General features: G+C 46.8%; 1 protein-coding gene across 8 annotated transcripts in view; it reads right to left on the reverse strand.

Moving 5' to 3' along the window:
• CUX1 (cut like homeobox 1) overlaps nt 1-15,825 on the reverse strand; it is a 365,888-nt gene that overhangs the window by 163,072 nt on the left and 186,991 nt on the right. For all 8 annotated transcript variants that reach the window (XM_045819309.1, XM_045819308.1, XM_045819302.1 and 5 more), the window contains exon 4: nt 4,789-4,867. In XM_045819309.1, the coding sequence (XP_045675265.1) occupies nt 4,789-4,867 (79 nt within the window). The remainder of the gene's footprint in view (nt 1-4,788; nt 4,868-15,825) is intronic.

Genomic DNA, 15,825 nt, shown 5'->3' on the forward strand with positions numbered 1-15,825 from the left:
ACTGTTAGCGAATTTGTAAATACAAATCTCAATCAGAGGTGCATTAACATAAAAAACTTAAACATTTGCGAGTTTAAGCTATCCCTATTGATCATATACATTACAATATAAAAATCTGTCTGTGATAAAACTGACATCTAGGTTAATGACATCAAATTTTGTAACTTACTTATGAATCTAAAACTACTCTCCAACTGCTATCATGTTGACAACGAAGGCGAAGAACATTTTCAATTAGAACAACAATTAGAGATAACAACTAGGATCAAGAGGCTAATTCTCCAAACTGTTTGTTGGTCTTCCTTTCAATTACGTAAGCCATGTAAACAAGCAAGCCTGGTGAATAAGAACTGCTACCCAGAAATGAAGGAGTGACGCCATGTTAACCGAGCTCTGGCACAGCTGCCCTCATTGCCTCCCGACCACCTGCTCTACCTCTCCACTCCGCATACAGCCGAGATTCCTTTCCGGCTCCACGCCTGCCATTCGAACCATGTGACCCCCTCTCCCTTCCCACCTCACCTTGGATCCCTTTCCAAATCTACCTTCCAAACTGCAGCCAGGATGACTTTTTCATTACACATACCTGATCGTGTTACTTCTCTGCTTAAAACTCATTCATGGTTTGTCTGTTGAAGTCCAGGATCTTGCACATACTCTACCAGGCCCCCACCTGTCTTTGCAGCTAGGTGGCCACACTGGCATATGCCCTCTACTCAGGTGTCCTATTAACAGTGCCCCCTTGACTACTGGCAGTGCCTTGCTTTGGAAGATGCAGTGTACCAGGCCACTCTCCTCACTGCCCTCTCCTCTTCCTGCTCACTAAGCTCACTGCCCCAGGGCATCTGCCTCTGAGCCTGCCCAATCCTACCCATTCTACACTCCTATGCCCAGTGGGCTCTGCCTTACAAGCACTTACTACACCTAAAATTCAATAATTACTTGTGCAATTACTTTTTAATGCCCACATTCCCACCAGGCTCTGAAGTCCATGAGAACAGCAAGTTCTCTGGCTGATCTGCTCCCTGCCTTATCCTGCAGCTCGGCACGGTCCCTGAGACAGAGCGAGGGGCGGCGTGCAAGGTGCTGACTGAGACATCCCAGGGGGGAAGGGTCACAGCAGCGTGGAAGGACAGTGTGCTTTGGCTATAGAGGCAGAATATCTATGATAAAAAGCATCTTAAAATGCCCTAAAATTAACTGAGGAATGCGGAGCAATCGGGTAGCAAATGAAAAAGAACATACATGTGAGATCTTAACTATTTTGACTGTTCAGAGGACTTACCAGGATGAGTATGTATGTAAATGTTTATTCAGTGTCTTTAATAAGATGGAGCTTTTAAAAGGAAAAATAACATTGTTTGGGATACTGGGTTTGGGAGATGAAGAAGGGGGAAGAGCTGGGTAACTCTGATGCTTCTCCCATGCACAGCTGAGTCACACCACGGAAGGCGAGCAGGGCAGCAGGGGAGTGTGGTGGGGTGGAGGGGGTCTCTGCGTGGTGCTGGGTTTAAAAGCTTGGGAAGCCAGCAGGGCAGCTGCTAAATCAAACACAGATTTTGGACGTCAGTACCAGCCACAAAACTGAAGGCTCTGAGGCACATATGTTGTTCTGATGAACCCCAAATGCTAAGTGTCATATAAATGTCTGCGCAGGCAGGTAAATCTTTATAGGGTGACACCGAGCAAAATTTGTTCAGAGAGCTATTAAATGGCTGCGACTCAATGAAAGATACATTCTGTTCCCTTGCTATTTCAGTTGATAGAATGCTCCAGTGTGCTCTCCCTCAGTGGAAAGTGTCAATCTCTGGAGTATAGTTCACTGTGAACAATTAAAGCCTGAGCCCCCAAAAACGTCAGAAAGCATGTGAAGAAATAACTTGATCCATTAATTCATCTGGCAAATATTTATGGAGTTTCTCCTACGTGGCAAGCACTGGGATAGACACTCAAGAAATGCGCAGGGGCAAGACCACGTTGCCCCAGTCACTCTGCCCAGCCAGACAGGAAAGCAGCTGAATCCCAAGAAGTGACAGAGGGAAACACAGGCTCCTGGGAGGGGAGCGAGCGCGTGACAGGGCAACCTGACTGAACCTGGGAGGTCAGGAAGCCGCATCGGAACAAGCTGGCCTACAGAGGTGAGATGGGATGCATTGAGAAGGGGCCTGGCCCGCTGGCGGTGAGGAACGTGGGCTGGAAGGAGGCGAGTAGGAAGCCTCAAGTCACAACACTGCAGACGCGAGAGGGGGGTCTGAACTGTGGAGGGCAGAAGTTGGGACACAGAGAAGTGGATAGAATCGAGACTATTCTGAAGGTAGGTGGCTCGGTGTGAGCAGCTGGGCAGAAGGTGGTGTTGCTCCCTAAGAGAAGAACTCTGGAAGAAGATGGTTTCCTCTGGACACACTGGGTGGTTTCAGGGTGCCTGTCAGCCACCCCAGGGGGGATGTCCAGGAGGTCACTGGATATGAAAGCTGACGCTCAAAAGTGAGCCCTGGACAGAGATAAAGCTTTCAGAGCTACTAACATGACCTTTCGTGAATTCTGCTGTGGAGGGCTCCAGGGTAGCTCTAGGTCGATGGACTCACTGGGCTGTGTGACGCCAACGTGTCACAACTGCAGTATGCCAGGCCCTGTTCCTGGTGCTGGGTGTAGAGTGATAAACCCAGCTGCCCCCAAGAAGCTTTCGTTCTAGTGGGGCCAGCAGATAATAGACAAAAAAATTTCTGGAAGGGTGGCAAGTGGGGACTAGTTCAGTCAGGCTCCCTTGCCAGTCTCCAAGGCCAATGGGACTCTGGCTCTGGCTCTTCCTGGGGCAGCTGGTTGGCTCTCCTGGGCTCCTGGAGCCGGGCCACATGGCACAGAGCTGAAATACTGGTCCCGTTATTCCTAAGAGCTTCCTACAGTTTTCTGAGACAGCGTGAGTTGATGTTTCTTGAACTAGAAGACCTAGTGCACCCCCATCATTGTTTTTGGGTTTGGTGGGCCCGAGGCCAGAGGCACGTAGACAGTTAAGGCACCTGACTCCCCACAACGGTGTGACTGTCAGTAAATGCAACGCTATTGACCAGGCCCTTCCTGTAAACCTCAGCCGCAGCATTACTTCATCTGAGCAGTAAGGCTTCGAAAAGCAGGGAGAGTGCGCCGAGCTCTGCAAGGAACTTGTTAGACCAGCCAGACCACAGCCTTTGTGAGAAAGAAGTACCCGGGATGTGGGTACAAGTGATCTATGTGGCATGCAGATGGGTTCTGACTGATTTTTATTATTACAGAAAACATCAAATGTTATTTGCTCCCACTATCTTACATTGAGAGTGCAAACTTTACTTCTCCAGGCAAAAATGGTAAGTACAGAGAATATCACCAATATGGGGAAAAATGCGAATGGTGTGATGTTAAGTGAAAAAAGCAGAATGTAAATATGTGCTCATATTATGATAAAAAATTCTATAAAACTTATATACGCGCATGAATAAAGTCTGCTTAGGAGAAGAAGAGTGGTGATGGAAAAAAATGGTCTCGTCTTTTTCTATGGTAAATTAGGATGGAAAATAATTGCAGAAAAAGAAACCCAACAATTTGTTAAAGTGGCTGCCCAGCTGAGAAATTCACTAAGGGAAAACCTAGATAAAAACTGGACTTTTAAGAAGGAGAGTGTAGGCTATTTAGAAAACAGCAGCCGAAGGCTCTCTAGGTCTTTGGCACAGATGAAGTAAGCCAGCCCCCCTTTCAACTAAGTCCCCAACACAAAACCTGCATTTGCACAAGATCACGCCAGCGGGGCCACCAAGGTGCCAGGACTGGAGAAAGACTGCACCCTGGGCATCAAATGAGCCCCTAACTGTGAAGAAGCCTTCCCCCAAGCCTCGGTCAGTCTTCAGGGGACCCCTAGTTGGTTACAAACTCTTGCAGGAAGTCAAAAGGCCAGAATTTGGAACCAAGTGCTAGGTAAGCTCCTACAACAGCATAAGTTGAGTACAAAGAAAACCATTCTTCATCACTAGGCTATACTCCTACACTCTTCCATTTCAAAGACAAGAAAATTGAGGTTTAGAAAGGAAAAAGAATATGATGAAAACCATACAACAAGGCCCTGGCAAGAGAACCTGAATCTCCCTACTCCTTGTCCGAAGTGCATTCTGCTGTCTGTTGCTTGGGGTGACCTCTATTAACCCCAGCTCCCAGAGGGGACTGCAAGGCCCACAGTTGACCTAAATTAGAATGCAAGTTCAGACCTGTTTCTGCTTTGCTTTGTTACAGTAGTTCTAGTAATGTCAGTAATCCACATACTTGGTTGTAGCTAACTGGGCTACCACTTGCCCTTGGCTATAAACTTTAAGGGAAAGACTTGGCCAGAGGTCACTGGTTCCCTGGATGACTGGGAGGGGAGTGAGGCATTCTAGGTACCCTATATAAGGGCTGTTCCTGAGAGTGGAATCAGTCAGCCCAGAACCATGAACATCCGCGCTGTCTGCAGAGCACACACACAGGTTCTATTTCTTCCAGTGAAATGGGCAGCATTTTATACCAATACTAGAGGCAGCCCCACAGATTTGAGTTTCTGTATCTGCAAAAGCATTAACTAGAGGTTATGTGATGATTTTAACAAAAGTGCGTCTAGTTTCCATATCTACCCAAATGCTGGGTGTTGGAGAAATCACCTTCCCAGAACTCTTCGATTTCATGGGGAAGTTGCCATTGATGGTGGAATTCTCTTAGAAAAGGCTGAAGCCAAACCACTCTCCAGACACAATGCCTGGTGATGGGTTACGGAATAGGGCATGGGCTTACCTGGAACATCAATCAATCTTTTGTAGACGTTCAAGAAGGCTGCCTCAGCTTCTTTGCTTCTTTTACTCAGTGCATCAATCTGAAAGGGAATGGAAGAAAAAAAAAAAACAAAGAGCTCAAAATTTGTCAAGAGGTAATTTAAAAATCATTACACATCTAGTAAGTTCCCACAACAAATGGAAGTCTGACTTCTCCATGTAACTGCCAGACAGCTGGGCCTTCAACCTCTCCAAGAAAATGTCTGCGAACAGACAAAGGGAGATGACCCATGAGGGCCCAGCGCCTAACGGTGTGTAAGCCAGGGGCAGCACTTTGAGATGAAGCCATTGGCTATGCTGTGTCCCATCACCCAACGAGCGTGGGCATTCCGTAGAGAAAACAGTCCAGCACCTTCCTGGTCTCTTTCCTCTTCTGCCAGTATTTACTAAGAGCTGACTGTGTGCTGGGCACTGTGCGGGAAGTGGGGCAGAAAGGGTCAGTTCCCAGCCCCAGGAGCATGTGCGCCAGGAGGGGCAGTAGGTATGCGAAGAAGTGATGAAACCGCAGCTGGGAAAGCACTACGTAAACAGAGCCATGGGGATGCAGAGAAGGGACATCAGGCAGGAAAGTAGGTGATGTTTGAGCAGTCCTCAGGAGCTGCCCACCAGGGTGGAGAGGTGAGAAACTACGTGAACGGGAAGAACACATGCAAACACCCAGAACACAGCTCTTAAAGCTGGGGATTCACAGGTCATCCAGAAGAATTTTACGAAAGCCAAGAACTGTCCTCCCAGCAATACACCCCTGTACACACACACACACACCCCACAGTTATCCATTCTATGTTAGGACTCTCACACATCCGCTAGTATCCTGTCCATAGAACTCAGATAAAGAATCCATGAATGGGGCTGTAACCTACCAGGGAATATGGGGGTCTCAGAGGGTAGGAACTTGGAAACATGGGGAGCATTGGAGGGTGGTGAGACTGCACAAAGGAGGGGATGAGATCACGAAGTGCCGTCGGGGCATGCGGAGGATGAACTTCATTAGTCATGCCAGAGCATAAGGACGGAGGGGGCAAGAAGGAGGCTGTCGAGCAGAAGCTGCCCCTACCCCGGTGAGTGCTGTGCAGGGGTGGGATTGAGAAGAGCAGGGCAATCAGAGAGACTATAGCCCAGCTGAGTTGGTGCGAGGCCCAGAGGAACGAGGGGAGTCAAGGATGAAGCCTGGGTTTCTAGCTAGGGCAACAGATAAGTTTCTGTGGCAGTGGCCAGGACCGATCTGTCTCATGAACTAACCTAGCTAAGCTCGTTTCCCTCCAGTGTCAAGTCTACTCATCAAAGAAAGGTGGCTTCTGGAACCCCCGAGTACACCAGACACAGACCCACAGAGGCTCTGACTGTTAGACGGACTCAGTATGCATGGTGCTCACATAACACATTTGCTGAGACAACAGATCACTTTTTACACCCGAAGAATGCAAGATGCTACATGCACAGAGTCCATACTGGCTCAGGAAAAGGACACTAAATTATATATTCCTTCCGTCCCCTCTCAGAATTATACTCTGTCTCCAATGTTATTAAAGAGGCAAAAGGATGTGGTTTAATTACAGGGCCTCTCACCTGAGACAAGCAACAATTTGTTGAAGGCTGAGAGAGGTCACCTGATTAAGGATGGGAAGACCCTGAGGGGCGGGACACAAGGCTGGAGGGGGCTGGGCTGTAGGAAATCCAGCGCAGAGCAAACCAGCGCAATGCCAGCGTCTCACGTCTAACAACTGCGCTCCACGGCTGTTATTTAAAGTCGGTTGTTTGGAGCTCGGACACCTTTTCCCCTCCATAAAATAAGGTTGTGATTTAGGTGTTGAAGAGGTTTTCAGAATAATCCGTAGGGACTACTTAAATATGACAAGATAGTTGTCTTTATTTTTAAAATAAAATGTTTCCCCCTCTGATTAGCAATTCATGCTCACTGTATAATTAGAAAAATACTACAAATAAAGGGATTAAAATTATAATTCTGATAAGCACTGGTGAAGGTCACCCTCGGACCTGTAGTTCCCTTCATTTTTTTTTTTTCTAATTTAGGAAATACACAGTTGAACCAAATGTAGGCATGTAGGGAAACCATGGAGCCTGAAGACAGCGTGGTGGCTCTCCAGCTAGGGCTGGGGACAGGGAGGGACGGGCCCGGAGGATGACGACTGAGGGGTGCTGGGCTTCTTTCTGGGGCGATGAAAAGTTCTACAGCCGACTGTGGTGATGGTCGTGCAACGTCGTGAATGCAGTGAAGATCAGTAAACTGCAGACTTCAAATGGGTAGATTGTATGATTTGTGAATTGTCTCAATAAAGCTTTTAAAAATGTATGTGTGTTTGAATGAAACCATCTGTAAAACTTCATACTGTGCTTTCCTTCACTAATATATCACTAATCTTTTAAAATATCTATTACAAATTTTGGAAAATGTCTTAATAGTACTATTTCAACTGCAGCTAACCACCCTATGCACACACACATGAAGTGAGCACAGCAGGTGACAGTTGTGAGTACGTGAAATAGAGTTAATAAGCTACTGCAATAATCGTAAGTTGCATGTCTTCTTCCATACCAACAACTGTAAACCTACTTTGCCCACTCCTGTAGATGTTTTGAGTGACAGTGGATTTGGAGTTGCCTCTCCAGTTGTCTGGAACACATGCTGTGAGAGTGCGTGCCTGTGGGGAGCAGAGTGTCTGCCAGAACGCAGGGCATTTGCCCTGGCTGCCCCTGCATCTCTTGACACAGAGGCCCTTGCTTCTCAGGCACTCTGACTGAGCACACACAGGTGGTTGCCTCTGCGGCGGACAGAGGGTGGGATCCGCAAGGATCCTGAACAGCATCTTCAATCCCATCTGTGTGTCGATGTGACATGAATGGGGGGAGAGGGGGAATGGGGGACTGGCAATCTGCACAGCACATTTGGGGACTGTTCTGGTTGAATTGTGCCCCGGCCCAATACCTGTGAATATAACCTTACATTCAGGTCTTTGCAGGTGATCAAATAAAGACGAGGTTATTAGGATGGGCCCTAATCCAATATGGCTGTGTCCTTATAAAAAGGGGAAATTTAGACACAAAGTCGTCCACACACGGAAAACTCTATGTGAACATCAAGGTGGAGATTGGGGTGATGTGTCCACAAACCAAGGACTCTCGAAGATCACCAGAAAACCAGAGGAGAACAGACTCTCCCTCACAGCCCTCAGAATGAACCAATCAGGCCAACACCTTGACCCCAGCCTTCCAGTCTCCAGAACTGGGAGAGCAATGTTGTTTAAGTCACTTACTCTGTTACAGCAGCCCTAGCAAATTAGTACAGGAACCATGATTCTGAGTCCTCTTCCTGTTCCCTTTTCCTGGACTATGAGGCTTCTTGAGAGGCAACAAGCACTCCATGAGGTTGAGGTTCTCGTTGAAGAGGTCCCTCCAGACCCCTTATAAGGTTTTCAAACCCAGAATAATTTGTGGATTCTGGGAATTTTGATAGTTTCTATATTTTTTCACTTTTGACTCCTCCTGATGCCCAGGGCTTGGCCTTGGAGTTGGACTTTTGGTCTACCCTCTGGCAATGCCCTCTTCTCTGTGGGGCACTCTCCTTTGCTGCCGCCTGGGATGTGCTATTTTTGTGTGTTCACTTACTTAATGCCCTTCACTCACATCTCTGCCTGCTGAAGACCTATCCGTGTACTGAGGCCCGGTGTGAGCCCACCTTCCGCCAGAATAAGCGTGCTGGGCTCCCTCCAGCTGGCAGGGTTCTGAGTTTGGAGGGAGGAAGGTGGACTCTGGAGCCAGGCTGGTGGCCCACACCCACCTCCCAGGGCTGAGTGGTTAGATGAGCTCTTATGCTTGGACAGGGAAGGGCTCCGTGACAGTGACTTTGTCATATCCAAGAGCTTTCCTCTGCGTCCAAGGCTACAGCCTGGGAAGGGAGCCCTGCCTGTCCTTTCATCGCTCTGTGAGTTAGGTGGAAATAGAATATCATCCTCATCTCCATGTCCTTCACCCTCCGTGCCTGCCTACTGCAGGTGCTTGGGCCCCTGTGCTGGCATCTTTGAGATGGTGCGCCAGGGCTCATTTTGGCAGCCCCCTCACACGGGGGGCAGAAGTCTGTGAATAAGAAGAGGTTCGGGGTGAGGTCTTAAGACATGGATGGTTAAAAGTAGGAACTGAAGTTAGACATTCTGGCTACTTAATGTGCAAAGACAGCCTGTGTAGAGACTCTGCCTACAATTCCCACTCTTAAAAGTCATTCTGAGAAAGGGCAAGGACAGGGGGCAGGACTGGGACAAATCTGGAGAAGCTCTGACTGTGCCCAGGACCTGGCCCTGGGTAAAACCTGTTCTGCTCAAGGGATCAGCCTCTCCTCCTGCCACACCTCACACTCCAGCCACACCCAGTTACTCCCAGTTCCCTGAATAAATGAGCAATTTCCCCGCAGCCTGGAAGGCGCCTCCTAGGAATGTTCCTCTGATCCTTGAGACTCAGCTGATCCGTCTCTTGGCTGCAGCCACTCCCATCACCACATGGGATTGTTCCAGAACTGCAGATAACACTCCCTTGGAAAATCCTAAATTCCTTGAAAGCCCAAATTATGCTTTCATCTCATAAACCTTATTTCCCAAAGATCAGAATATAGTAGGTGTTTGATACATTTTTATTGTGAATAAACAGTTATCTAAATTGGTCAAAAGTAAGCAACTAGTTAGGGTATCCATTTTAAAATCTTGATGAAAATGCTTATATAGAGAGAACCCCAAAGATTCCACCAAGAAACTACTAAAACTGATAAATGAACTCAGCAATGTAGCAGGATACAATATTAATATCCAGAAGTCAGTTGCATTTTATATGCCACTAATGAGCAGAAAGGGAAATTAAGAAAACAATCCCATTCATAATTGCTTCCAAAAGAATAAAATACCTAGGAATAAACCTAATCAAGGATGTAAAAGACATGTACGTGAGAAACTATAAGACACTGAAGAAAGAAATTGAAGAAGGTACAAATTAATGGAAGCACCTACTGTGTTCATGGATAAGAAGAATTAACATCATTAAAATGTCCATACAACCCAAAGCAACCTACAGATTCAATGCAACCGCTTTCAAGATTCCAATGACATGTTTTACAGAACTAGAACAAATATTTCAAAAGTTAATATGGAACTACAAAAGGCCCCACACAGCAACAGTGATCCTGAGAGAGAAGAACAAAATTGGAGGAATCATGCTACCTAATATCAAACTATACTACAAGGCCATAATAATCAAAACAGCCTGGTACTGTCAAAAAAGCAGACACATAGATCAAGGGACCAGAATAGAGAGCCCAGAAAGAAACCCACACCTTTATAGTCAATTAATATCTGACAGAGGAAGCAAGTACATACAATGGGCTAAAGATAGTTTATTCAATAAATGGTGTTGAGAAAATTAGATACATGCAGAGAAATGAAACTAGACCACTTTCTTGCACCACACACAAGAGTAAATTCAAAATGGATCAAAGTCTTAAATGTTAGACCCAAAACTATAAAAATCCTAGAAGAAAACATAGGCAGCAAATTTCAGATATTGCTTATAAAAAATTTTTAGCGGATATATCTCCCCAAGGCAAGGGAAACAAATGAAAAAATAAACAAATGGAACTATAGCAAACTAAAAAGATTTTTTCCAAAAGAAACAACTTTTAGCAAAGGCAATCAATAAAATAAAAAGAACCCACAGAATGAGAGGACATATTCACCCACACATCTGATAAGGGGTTAGTATCCAAAATTTAGAAGGAACTTACAAAACTCAACAGCAAAAAAAACAAAAAACCCCCACAAAAACCCAATTAAAAAATGGGCAAAGGACCTGAACAGGCACTTCTCCAAAGAGGACATCTGGCCATTAGACGTACAAAAAGATGTTCAACGTCAGTAATCATCAGAGAAATGCAAATTAAAACCACAATGAGATACCATCTCACACCTGTCAGAATAGCTATCATCAACAGATCCACAAACAGCAAGTGCTGGCGAGGATGTGGAGAAGGGGGAACGCTTCTGCACTGTTGGTGGGAATGCAGACTGGTGCAGACACTGTAGAAAGAAGTGTGGAGATATCTCAAAAAATTAAAAAATGGATCTGCCTTTTGATCCAGCGATCCCACTTCTGGGAACAAATCTGAAGGAACCCCAAACACTAATCTGAAAGAACATAAGCAACACTATGTTCACTGCAGCGTTATTTACAATCGTTAAGGCATGGAAGCAGCCCAAGTGTCCATCATTAGATGAGTGGATAAAACAACTATGGGACGTTTACACAATGCAATTCTACTCGGCCTTAAAAAAGAAGAAAATTTTACCCTTTACAACAGTATGGATGGACCTGGAGAACACTATGCTAAGTGAAATAAGCCAGTCAGAGAAAGACAAATATTATATGATTTCACTCATATGTGGAGTCTAATGAACAAACTGAACTAACAGGCAAAACAGAGAGACTCACTCATGACAGCTAGTTGGGGTGGGGAGGGAGGTTAGGAGGTGGAGGGACTGAGCAAAAAGGAAAAAGAGCTCATGGACATGGACAACAGTGTGGTGATTGCTGGGGGGAATGGGGTATTAGGGGGCTAAATGGTAATGGAAAAAATATAATAAAGATTAAATTAAAAAAGAAATACAGATTTGTAAAAAGAAAAAATAAAGAAAATGCTTAACATGTAAAGAGTTCTCTGTTCAGCAAGCATTTGTTTCACATGCTGCTATGACAACAGCCTCTTGGGTGGAGCGAGCACACTGGAGGCATCTTTCCCACTGCACACACCCGAGAGTGCTGGGTAAGCCACGGCCTCACTCCCCCAAGATGCCCAGGGGCTTCTACTGCAAGCTTCCTGGATCCCTCAGCTACCCTTCCAGCAACATCACATTATAATCCTGAGTTTGGTTTTTCTGTAATATCAATTAAATTAAAAAATAAAGGTCTATTTAAAAGCTCTAAATTTCAAGCAATCAATATTTGCTTACAGTATATGAAAACTCAGAGGACATGTCTGCAGACAAGTCATGGAAATCAACTGCAAGAGCCCTGAGATTTAGAAGGGGTGAGAAAGTGCCCAACCATCTGGGTGCCTGCAGAGCTGCTCTGCGGAGTTTGGGGAGTCACATGGTGTGCTGAATTACTGCTCCCAGGCACAGTCCACCCTCCTTGTAGGAGTCATTGCACACCTCTGCCCACTGCCACAGGACTTGTGCTATAACAGCACCTTCCATGTGGGTGCTTTCCTGCCCCGCTGATACCAGGCTTGACTACGTGAATTGCTGTGACCAACAGAATACAAGTGACTGTGCCATATGCCACATATGAGCTTAAGATATAAGAGTGACTGCATGGTTCAGCTACTGCATGTTCTCCCTCTGCTGTGAGTCCAGTGTGACCTGACAGGAGCTGCTTCTTCCACTGGGATCTGGAACGAAGACAACACATGGAGCCAGAGCCACCACAGCCAACCCACAGCCACATGTGAACTACGAAGGGTAAACAATCTTCCACTTCCATAGGCCACTGAGATGGGGGCTGCTTGTTACTGCAGCATGACTGGGTAAAGCAGCCTATTTCAAACCCTAGGAGACCGATACATGTCTAAGAAGAGAGCACAGAGGAAAAAGAAATAATAAACGACCAATATCATGAAGGTCAAAGGGTTTTTGTTTGTTTTGCAGTTTGATTATTTCTGCCGGGGAAGGGCAGGAGAAGAAAGGCACAGGACGGGCACAGGGTGGGAAATCAGAAGGCTGGGCTGAAGACATGGCCACACCATGCCTTTGGGGATACTGAGCCAGCTATGAACCCTCTGCCCCTTCAAAGTCTATTTTCTATGTCTAGGAAAATGAAGTGACAGGAATGCTTGCCTTGTAGGAACCTGGGAGAAGAGCATGAGACAGAAGATGTGACAATAGTTCGGAGCTACTCAGCAGCCAGTTTTCAATAATTGTGATTAATTATTGACCCATGATGTATTTAGAAGGGGAAACATCATGCAAATATTTTTAAACTAAGCATCAAAATTTCAGAGGACCAGTTAGAAGAGAACTCAGTCAAAGTCTCATAGAACAAAAGAACCTGACATTCTTAAAAGAATTAACCTGTTAAGACTGTCTCTTACACAGCATTTATAGTGGCTGCTACATTTTTAGGGGTATGCTTCTTCTTAAAAATCATTTAAGATATTCCCTGGAGAAAACCCCCATCCACCTATAAATCAGAGAATGAATGGTTTTGAGGCTGTGGGGGTTGTTTTTCAAATTTTCAATAGGAGTCTCCAGTTTCCTGCAGAAGGAAATGTGGGGAGAACAGGTACAAGCCTGAATTTTAGCTGGAAGACACTTTGCTTAGAACTGAAGAGAAAATAGTATAATATTTACAAATGTGTAAATCTTCCTTCTCCTCCAGCCCTAACCACCAATCAACCAAGAAATCCTGTTCGTTTGGCCTCAGAAGTCAGATTTCAGCATGAAAATCCCTTTCCCTCCTCTGATGCTTCAGCCTTGACCGCAGCTCCCCGTGATTTCCAGTTTGGACGCTACAGCGCAGCGCCCAGTGGACCTCCCTAACTGCAGCCTCTCCTTACCACGGAGCATGACGCGTCCTTCACGGTGGTCATTACTCTAGAGCCCCAAGAGGACATGTGGCCACCACTCCCTAATGGCTTCCCCTCACTCCCAGACTATAACCCGCGCCCTCAGGCTGGGGTTCCAGGCCCCTCCCACGTGGCCGTTGCAGACATGCCCTGTCCCTCACCCACGACTCCAGGGCTTTACACCCTAGGTCCTCTGACCTCCGCCCTAGGCACAGGGAATCCAGTTCTCCCTTCATGAGTCAGTCTCAGTGCTGCCTCCTTTGTGGTGTCCCCCAGACTTCCCCAGGCACCGCTGGTCACTTGGTCCTTGTGCCACCTGAGCTCTCTGGAACTCCCTCTCTGCCCACTTCTCACACTGCGTGATGATGACTCACGCCCGTGAGCTTCCTCTCCACCTCCCTGTGGTCTGTCCCAGGCCCAGGGAGCAGCACCTTTTCCTTGGTCCTCAGCACCCAGGTCTTAACTAGCACCGGAGGCTGCCTGGGGAGTGTCTGTGAATGGACGCGGGTGGATTCGAGGCAGAGCCGGCTGCACAGGCCAAGGGACTCCCTGAAACTTACTGCTGAATTCTGCAGCATTGATTACTTTGGAAGATCAGAGTGAAGGCGGCAGTTTCCTATAATTAAAAGCTTTAAGAAAAGCTTTTACTGCCCACCAGAGTTTAGTCTAGTCTAAAAAGTGGGAAGTCATGACAGCCCAGCTCTGATCTAGTTTGGGGAAGAACAAACTGTTCTTGTCAGAACAAGAGAGCCCTGGCGAGGCCACGTCAGCTGGGAGGGGCTTAGGGGTTGGAGATGAAGTAGCCAGGTGATGTCATCTCTAAAGAGGAGAAAAATGAGACCTCTTCATGGGTTTTTGGTAAATACAGCCCTCCCCCCCCATATCCTATGGGGGATCTGTTCTAAGATCCCTAGTGGATGCCTGCAATGGCAGATAGTACTGAGCCCCATACATACCATGTTTTCCCCCTGTACATACATACCCATGATAAAGTTTAATTTATAAATCACACAAGATACTACCAGCAATAATAAAACATGACAACTATAACAATACACTGCAATGAAAGTCACGTGAAAATGTTCTGTTAAGTCAATGAGGGTTACTTGAACACCAGCACCGGGCTACTGCGACGGTCGATCTGGTAACCGAGACAACTGCTGAGTGACTAAACGCGCAGGGGTCTACAGCACACAGACACAGCACACAGCTGGGAAAGGGGTCGTCTGAGTCCCGGGAGGGTCAGGGCAGTGCTCATGCCACTCAGAATGGCGCAACACTGAAAACTTATGAATTGTTTGTTTCTGGACTTTTTCATTCAAAGTTTTTGGACTGTGGCTGACCTCAGGTAACTGAAACCACAGGAGGTGAAACTGTGGTTCACTGTACTAACAGGGAATGTGTGCAAAGTGCCTACAACTGGGCCTGGCACTTGGTGGGCACAGAACGCTCCTGCAGCTGCTTTTATTACGGAACGCTCTGTCTGTACACTGGCGACTCCCAACCTCCCGAGTCTGGGGGCCACACCTGCCGCGCACTCAGTGCACAGTGAGAGGGTGCTTTCACACGCGCACCATGGCACCACAGGCGGGCTGCCTGGCTGGTCAGCCCCCACTGGCCGCACACGGGGTGCCCTGTCACTTCAGCTGTGAGGCACAGATACAGACAATGGCGTGGACTTTTACAAGGACCCTGGAATCACCAAAAAAGTATGAAAAGAAAGACTGGCTTTGATGCTTGCCCACGGCTGTGTATTTGGAAACGGCAAAGGCTCATCTTTCCAGAGTGTTGCCAGAGCCTTGCCAGGCACGGGCAGGACAGTGCCACACAGGCCAAGAGCCTGGATACAATGTCAGGAGAGCAGGGTTGAGTCCCAGCTCCAGCACAAACGGAATAGTACCTCAGCCACTGAATTAACCTCTCTGTGCCTCAGTTTCTCTGTCTGCAAAGTGGGGACAATAAATCTTGGTTGCTCTGAATGGTGAAGGAGCCGCCATATCGGCAGTACCACTTCTCAGATGCAGAAGCCAATGACGCCACCCAGAACCAGGCCCTTCAGCAAGAATGTGACTCCTCCCACCCCAAGGGTATGAGGACGCCCCAGCACTGTGCATAGAGGCTGGGGACGCGGCCCAAGGCTGCATAGTCAGTAGAAAGAATGTGTGTTTTGAGGGAACAGAGCCTTGGGTTTGAATCCAGCCCTGCTTGCTGAATGACCTGAAGGCTGGTTACTTACGTTCTTTCTGCCTTGGTCTCTTCATTGGTTTGGTGAATAATTCCCTCCTTGCTGAGGTGTCATGAAAATAAAATGTAAGACCCTCCCACATCAAGTATCTGGGACAGTATAAAATATACAGAAACTGAGTAAACATCAAAAAAATC

The sequence above is a fragment of the Phyllostomus hastatus genome, unplaced genomic scaffold, assembly GCF_019186645.2.
Source record: "Phyllostomus hastatus isolate PE091 unplaced genomic scaffold, TTU_PhHast_1.1 phas_scaffold_385, whole genome shotgun sequence".
NCBI classification, from domain to species: domain Eukaryota; kingdom Metazoa; phylum Chordata; class Mammalia; order Chiroptera; family Phyllostomidae; genus Phyllostomus; species Phyllostomus hastatus.